This window comes from Arachis ipaensis, chromosome B4 (assembly GCF_059453495.1).
Source record: "Arachis ipaensis isolate K30076 ecotype BB chromosome B4, ASM5945349v1, whole genome shotgun sequence".
In the NCBI taxonomy this organism is placed as follows: Eukaryota; Viridiplantae; Streptophyta; class Magnoliopsida; order Fabales; family Fabaceae; genus Arachis; species Arachis ipaensis.
Window position 1 is genome coordinate 20,833,437 of NC_142439.1, and position 8,969 is coordinate 20,842,405.

An 8,969-nucleotide genomic window follows, 5' to 3' on the forward strand; every position below is an offset into this window, starting at 1 on the left:
TTGGAAATCTTTTTAATAAAAGAATAACTAACACTCCTATATGTACTATTTGTTTGCAGGAATCAGAGACCACTGAGCATGCTCTGCTGCTATGCCCTTGGACTAGGGCAGCTTGGTTTGGAGCCCAAATTCAATGCTGCCCTACGGCCCTAACAGTTTTTTCTTTTGGGAAGTGGTTGTTGGATATTCTAGAAAAAATGAAATTGAACACAGGGAATGATTATGATCATTGCAGCAGTATGGTTGGTTTTCTAGTGTGGGAAGTGTGAAAAGCAAGAAACCAAGCGATATATCAGAAGTCTACTCCTAATCCTATCATGGTGATTCGTAAAGCTAAATTAATGGAGTTAGAATTTGCAGAAATGGCAGAGGAACCAGTAAAGAGTTCAACTAATACTACAAGAACAGGCGGCAGAGTTACCTGGAGACCGCCACTGGTGGGTTGGATCAAATGCAATGTGGATGCAGCTTTTGATAAAGCTCGTTCTACGGGAGCAACTGCAGCAATATTTAGAGACCATAATGGTACCCTTCTCTCAGGAATTAACTCCTCAATAGTTGCCACTTCGCCATTAGCTGCGGAGGCATTAGCGGTTAGAGCAGCCTTAATTTTGTCACGTAATTTTCAAATGCAAAAAGTTATCATAGAATCAGACAATCAGATGCTTATTCAGGCACTAAAATCACATACAACAATTGCAGAAATTCAAGTTATTCTACAGGACATATTACATTTAGTAGGAGGCATTCCAAACTGTGGCTTTACCTGGGTGCCTAGAGAAGCGAACTCATTAGCGCATGAAGTGGCGAAGCTAACAGGTCACGGCACCCTCCGCCAGAATTGGATCATGCATAGGCCACTGTCCATCAGGAACATTCTCCGAGGGGATCAGCTTGCTATCTCCAGATTGCTAATTAGTTCAGGAGCGAATTGAGAGGTGAGGAGCACTAATTAGGTTGCTGTGGAGGACAACTCGTTCCACGATACTGTATGAATACCAGAGGCAGAGCTTCTAATTGAGGCAGAGGGGGTCAGGTGGGTTGCTGTATTGATGCACTAGTCTGCATAGGTGGCCATTGACTTTGATCTAGGGTTTTCAGACTATGAAATTGGTAGATCGGGGAGGTTGTCTCTGTTACATGCGCGGTTAGCCTCTTTGTTTGAAATCTGCGGTTATAATTTTTCTCCCTCTTCTCCTCCAGTTTTGAAGCTCTGTGAACAGGGCGGCCTCACATTGTCCTTTTGTTCTTCTTGCATTTCAGCACAGCAATTTTCTATCTCGGTTCTTTTACTAGAGCAGCATCATGTATATAATTTTCTTTTGTATATTTTGTTGATATACCCTTACATTTTGGTATTAGGTAATGATACTTTCAGTTGCGGGTTGGAAAATGGGAAATCTATTGTAATAGCGGAAGGTCTTGAGAAATCATAAGGAATAGGACCGGGTTGGGATGTGGGTTTGTTGTTTGGGTTTGATTCTAGTTTGGGTTGTCCTGTTTTGGATCTGGGTTGGTTGTTGGCCTGGATCCCAGTCCAAAAAAAAATTAATTTTTTATATTTCTAGTTTTAAAATTTAAAAAATTAAAATAGTGAGGAGTTATTTTTTTTTTTTTATAACCGTCCTCCTATTTTTCAACTAATTGGCTCAGTTGACTACCTCTTAGTTAGTTCCTAACAAAACCGAAAATATAATTGTTAGAAAAAAATTATGGTTTAATCGTAGTGGGTTTTAGGAACAAATATTATGGGACATAGTTATAGGTAGTTGTAGGCCCAGGCCTTAAACCATGGGTTGTAATAAATAGTCATGGTTTCATGACCAAAAAAAAAAAAAAGAAAAAGATAGCCATTGTAGTATGTAGCAACAACCAGCAATTCACACATTTCTTAATTATTTTTCACTGTTATATAAACTGTTTTTATGAATTACTAGTACTATTTCAATTTTGACTTAAAATTGGCAAGTATGTCTCAACTTTAATTTCTCTGAGATTAAAGTATATCTAGGCTATGATTTTTCAATAATCTAATTTTAGGTCTCGTGATAAGTATACTTTAAATACATTTATTCTCAAGCCATAAGGTAATAATAATAATAATAATAATAAATTTTTACCTAAGAATAACTGTATTAATTAAACATTACTCCATCAAATAGAAACAGCAAAGCATGAAAAATTATGCAATTTTCTTTTTAATTCCAGAAGTAGCCTACCTATTATGACTGATGAGTATAGTGCTCATCAACTTAATTAGAAATTTTAGATCCTTGTCTCATTGTAATAATTAAGAGGGATAGGTTAGAGATTCCGATATCCATAAAGTAATTGCGTCGAAAGCAAAACTAGAACCACCACCCTTGCAATAATAATGAAAATAAAACAGCCTCTTCTATTATTGTGGCTGCTAAGAAGCCTCGAATTTTATGGCAAAATTTGTTTACTAGAATTACACAAAATACAACTAAATTGGCTTCGTCGTGTATGTGGTCAGTTTGTCTGCTTAAAGTTAAATAAGTGTTGGAGGTTTCAATTCCATCTTATATATGCAATAATTCACTAACAACGATAAATTTTTAAGTGGAGCTCAAATTCACGCCAAATTAATACTTAATCTAGTGGACCGGAAGATATATCAGAAAATAAAACAAGAATTAGACAAAATACATTAAAGAACCAATTAAAAGGATAAAGTGTATGCTATACAAACGTCAGAGTCATTCTAGTTTTTTACCATTACTGTAACAGCCATTTTGTTAGACTATATGTAACACTAGCTACTACAAATACATTTGTAACAAGTCTTCCTTGAGCTTGAATTAGATGATATCTAAAATTTTTTAGGCAAATAAATATGAAAAGGGGGTGAAAGTAGTGCTTTAGTTTTTTAAGTTTTAGTTGAATTTTTTTTATTTTATTTCTAAACATTTAAATCATCTTAGTTTTATTTTAAATATTTTATTTCGTTCTAATTTTATTCTCTGACTAAAATTAATTTTTTTCCATTATTCTCTTTTTTTTCTCTTATTCTTTTGACAGTTTCATTTTAAAATCACTACTACAATTTTATTATTATTATTATTATTAGCTTAAATCATCAATTGTATATATGAGTCTATTTTTGTCTTATGCTAAAATTTTTTTGAGAATAATAAAAATCGAAATTTATATTTTTTAATCATAGTATACTCACTAATACCAGAATATGAAATTATTTATCCCTAAATTTATAACTATTAAACAGAGATACATAAATAACTACATAATTAACCGAGAAAGAAAGAAGGATTATCTGGTTGGCCAATAGAATTATTGATTCGATTAATAGTGAAAGGAAAAGCTAAAGTTGTGTTATTGGCTTATTGGCTTATTGCCTTATTGGCATAAACAAATTGTCTATATCTCCGTTGGCTAATTATAATTGCATTATATATATTTGGTTTCCGTGAACAATAACAAACTTCCTATATATAATAAGCGACGAGTCTTTAATAATTCTACTTTCTTAGTCCAATGATTGTTATAGGTTATTAGTAACATGATTACATGTATGAAACTTAATCTGAAGAGCTCCTAAATAGGAAGGTATCATCTAAGGCATATTCAGTATTTTCACGGTAATATTAAAGAGATAAAAAATAATTAGTTCAACCAGTTTAAATTTATTTTATTTAATATTTATTTATTATATAATATATTAAATAAAATTAAAAATAATAAATTTTGGATAATTTTTAACAAATATTTTTTAATTATAAAATATTTTTGTTATAATTTATGTTAATGCAAAACTTAATCGGTTAATGTTAAAATTAGTCTTTAAAAAATTATGTTACGTAACACTTAATAATCATACATTAACAAAAAAAAATTAATAGAAAGACTAAATTGATTTACTCATGATTTTTTAGAAATTATTTTAAGCAATAACCCAAAACTTAACGCCAGTTTTTATTTTATATATCTATAGAAATAAAGAATGAACAGGCTAATTAAGAAGGACTATTTTTTATTCGTTTACAATAATTATGGGTCGTATGCATATCACGTTGCATGTGCTAGATTCGGAGAAGAAGAGACTTGGAAGAATGATATTGATCTATTTATTTGTAGCTGTTTAAGCTTTTCTGGAAATCAACAAAGGAAAATGCCCCCTTTTCTTTAATAGCAAGAGTCAAAGCACAAAGTCTTTTCAACCAGAAATTAAATAAAGATTAGATTGCATAACTCTTAGTTAGTAGTTGCCCTAAATCCTAATCTATACTAGATTAATATATGCAATTTTTCAAAATTAAAGATTCTATATATTCCTTCGCTTGGAACTTAAAGGATGAAAATTTCATTAGGCCGTAAAAAATTAACCCTTTTTTTAAATGTCATTGTTCTAAAAATTTATTATCAAAATATTATAATTAGATGTTACCATTTTAATAAAATAGTATCTTATTTTTCACGTGAAAAATACTGATTTAGTAGAAAATAAAAAATACTTAAACATGTAGCACCATATATTATAAAATGTAAAAACCTTTTTAATTTAAGAACATCATAGCGTAAACACTCTCTGTCAATTTTTCACTTATTATTTTGATAAAACGGTAACATCTAATTAAATGGAAAATAGACAAAGAATGTTTATGTCTGTAATTTTCTTAAATTTAAATTTTTTTTTACATTTTATAATATCTTATTTTTTGACGTATTAATTAGGAGACGCTAATTTAATAGGTTGTAAAAAACGCTTAAATGTAACACTTTATATTATAGAATTCCAAGTTCTATGTCTATTTCCCACTTCCATCTAAATTTCCTCTCCCACCTCACTAATTTCAAATGTGTACCATACTTACCATACACATAAGTATTCACCAACGAAATAAATCTCCCTTATATACTTATTAATCTCAAATATAACAATTTTATGGTACCTTATATTTAGGTACTGGTTTCACCAGAAATTGTGAGGGGTTGAAAGCCCCACCAAACAGATTGAAATTGTGTATAAATAGAGTTAAAATAAAGTACTATAAACCGTGCAGTAGAGGGCAGAGTGGGAAGTGGGAAGAAGTGAGGAACAACAACCACTGAACTATATGACAACATTAACATTATTATTTCGTACGTAATGAAGTAGGTAAAGCCATTCCTCTCTCTGTTATTAAATCAACTTCTCCCTACCAAGTTAAGAAATTCATTAATTACATCCAATACAGCAAGTATGCCCCCATTTTGCCTTCGCAAACAATATTGAACCCCTCTATATATGCTTATTTATACACTACCATTTTCGGATAAAAAACTATTCGAATATGTTACGGATATATAAAAATAAAAACTATTCAATCGATTTCTAAAATGTGGATTTAATAGTTAATTTTTTTTCGTACATTGTTAGTGTTGCAAGTGTGAGGAGTGTTGAAGTTAGTCCCACATCAAAAAAAAGCATGGAAGAGTGAGGAGTTTATAAGATGAGAGACCCATTAACTTGACACCTTAAGGTTTTGAGTTGGATGTGGTGTCTTCTCATCTTATGTTCTCTCACTTGATTCCTCCCTGAATTCTCCCCGGTTGTCAAGAGCTCCCCACGGTTGGCCCAACAAGTGGTATCAGAGCCGATGGTTTAATCGGTCTAGTTTTAAAGGGTATTCAAGGTGAAGCATCGAAAGTCTTCCCGGCAAAGGTGGTCCGGGCGGCGTGTCCCGCAGTGTTTTGCGGCGGTGTGATGGACGAATACTCGTGGTGGTGGAGGAGCTAGAAAGAGGGGGAGTTGGTGCTTGATGTGGAGGCTCACACTTGAGGGGTGTTGGGTTTTTCTCTCCTTTGTGAGGCCCAAGCCCAACATTTTGAGGGTGTCTCTTGCACCCATTGTGCCACAACCCTAGTTCAGATTTTTGGGGTCATTGAGAGTGAGTGAGAGTAGCCACCAAGTGAGAGAGAAGGGGAAAAACAAAATTCCCGTTTTTGCCCAAAGCAGTAAATTTCAAATATCAGTTTCTCAGTTGTTCACCGTTGGATCGGCTTGAAATTTAAACTGCATGTTCTTATCATCTTGTTCTTCATTCTGGTCGGTGGAGATGTTGATTGGAGATTTGCAGTGAGAGAAATTGGCTTCGCAAGAGAGAAATTAGGTTTCCCGTTTTTACACAGAGCAGCAATTTTGGAACGGCAGTTTCTCATTCTTTCACCGTTGGATCGACGTGAAATTTGAACTGTAGATTCTTCACATCTTGTTCTTCATTCTGGACGGTGGAGATTTTAATTGGAGGTCTACAGAGGGAGAAATTGGCTTCGACAGCAGCTCTGTTTTTTGGGTATATTTCATCTTCTTGCTTTTCATTTGTGAGCTTTGGTGCTTTGATGTTTTGGCTGGTTATATGCACATTTTTGTGCTTTGTTTGAGACTCTCTTGTACCTCATTTGATTATAGTGGAGCTATTTCATTGGTCTGGACGACTCGTGGTTTTTACCTCTTACCTTGAGGGGGTTTTCCACGTTAAAATCTCGGTGTGTTCTTATTATTGCTTTACTTGCTATATTTGCTTGTTATAGTTGCTGCCATATTGTGTTGTGAGTGCTTCCATATTGTTTTTGTGTTGGACATTTGTGTCGTTTCCGCTGCTAGGCTCTTTCATACTGGCATCAGAGCTTGTTGGTATTTTTCTGGGCTTGTGAGTTTGTGAACAATGGAAGCTAATACTAATACTAGTAGGATGATCACTCTTAATGGTCCTAATTATGATTTGTGGAAGTCAAAAATGGAAGATTTGCTTTATGTCAAGAATTTTTATCAACCAGTTTTTGGTACAGAGAAGCCTAATGATAAATCTGATGATGATTGGACTTTGTTGCATAGACAAGTCTGTGGATATATTAGGCAGTGGGTTGACGATAATGTGTTGAACCATATTATTGGAGAGACACATGCTCGGACTCTTTGGATTAAGCTTGAACAGTTGTATGCTCGAAAAACTGGGAATAACAAGATGTTTTTGATTAAGCAGTTGTTGGCTTTGAAGTATACAGATGGGACATCAATGACAGATCACTTGAATAATTTCCAAGGAATTATGAATCAGTTATCTTCCATGGGTATCAAGTTTGATGAAGAGGTTCAAGGATTGTTACTTCTTGGCTCCTTACCAGACTCGTGGGAAATTCTCAGAATGTCATTGTCCAATTCTGCTCCTGATGGTGTAATCTCTATGGATCTTGCCAAGAGCAGTGTTTTGAATGAAGAGATGAGAAGAAAGTCACAAGGTACATCGACTACACATTCAGATGTTCTTGTTTCTGAGTCTAGGGGGAGAAGCAAAAGTCGAGGTCCTAAAGGTAGAGATCAAAGTAGAAGCAAGTCTCGAGGAAAGTATAAGAATATTGAGTGTCATCATTGTGGTCAAAAGGGACATGTGAAGAAATTTTGTTGGCAGCTAAAGAAGGAGAAAGCCAAGGCAAGTAAAGATAAGAGCACAAATAAAGATGATGGTAGCAAGGAAGACAAGGTTAATGTAACTCATGATGATTTTCTTGTTGTTGAAGAGTTTGAATCTGTTAACCTTGTTGATAATAGCACTAGTTGGGTGATTGATAGCGGTGCTTCTATTCATGTTACATCTAGGAGGGATTTGTTTACGTCCTATACTCCTGGTGATTTTGGTGATGTAAAAATGGCTCATCAAGGTGTTGCAAAATGTGTCGGTGTTGGACAGGTTTGCTTGGAAACCTCCAACGGTACCAAGTTGACTTTGAAGCGTGTGAAGCATATTCCAGATATTCGGTTGAACTTACTTTCTGTTGGTAAGTTGTGTGATGAAGACTTGGATAGCTCATTCTCTCGTGATAGTTGGAAGCTCACCAAGGGTTCCATGGTTGTTGCTAGAGGTACTCGACACTCTACTCTTTATTTAACTCAAGCAAAGATTGTGAAAGATGTTGTTAATGCTGCTGAGTTTGTTGATGAAACTGATTTATGGCATAAGAGATTATGTCATATGAGTGAGAAGGGCATGAATATGTTATCCAAGAGGAATCTTTTATCTGGTTGTAAGGTTGCTTTGCAAAAGTGCAACCATTGCTTTGCTGGGAAACAGAACAGGGTTTCTTTCAAGAGCCACCCACCTTCAAGGAAGTCAGAGATACTTGACTTGGTGCATTCTGATGTATGTGGGCCGATGAAGACAAGAACACTTGGAGGGTCTATCTATTTTGTAACCTTTATTGATGATCATTCTAGGAAATTATGGGTTTACACTTTGAAGACCAAAGATCAAGTTTTGAATGTGTTCAAGCAATTTCAAGCTTCTGTTGAAAGAGAAACTGGGAAGAAGTTGAAATGCATTCGTACTGACAATGGTGGTGAGTACTCAGGTCCATTTGATGCTTATTGTAAAGAGCATGGTATAAGACATCAGAAGACTCCTCCGAAGACTCCTCAGTTGAATGGCTTGGCTGAAAGGATGAACAGAACATTGGTTGAAAGAGTTAGGTGCTTATTGTCACAGTCTGGATTGGCAAAATCCTTTTGGGGTGAAGCTTTGAGCACTGTTGTTCATGTCTTGAACCGAACACCATGTGTTCCCTTGCAATTTGAAGTGCCAGAGAAGGTATGGTCAGGTAAAGATGTTTTTTATGATCATTTAAGAGTCTTTGGATGTAAAGCTTTTGTTCATATTCCTAAAGATGAGAGATCTAAGCTTGATGTAAAGACTAGGCAATGTATTTTTATTGGCTATGGCATGGATGAGTTTGGTTACAGGTTTTATGATCCTGTTAACAAGAAGGTGATTCGGAGTAGAGATGTTGTCTTTGTTGAAGACCAAACATTGAAGGATGTTGATAATGCGGAAAAGCCAATGGTTCAGCCTAGTGATGATTTTTCTGACTTGGATATTACTCCCTCTATGCCTATGGTAGAAGATGGTAGAGTTGAAGCTCAAAATAATGAGCATGATACAAGTGCAGGTGAAGAT

General features: G+C 34.7%; 1 protein-coding gene across 1 annotated transcript; it reads left to right on the top strand.

The window, feature by feature from the left end:
• The first annotated feature begins 317 nt into the window (after positions 1-317).
• Positions 318-935, top strand: LOC107636213 (uncharacterized). Its single transcript, XM_016339738.1, has one exon. It carries the CDS (start codon positions 318-320, stop codon positions 933-935), a length of 618 nt encoding a protein of 205 aa, XP_016195224.1.
• Positions 936-8,969: the final 8,034 nt, after the last annotated feature.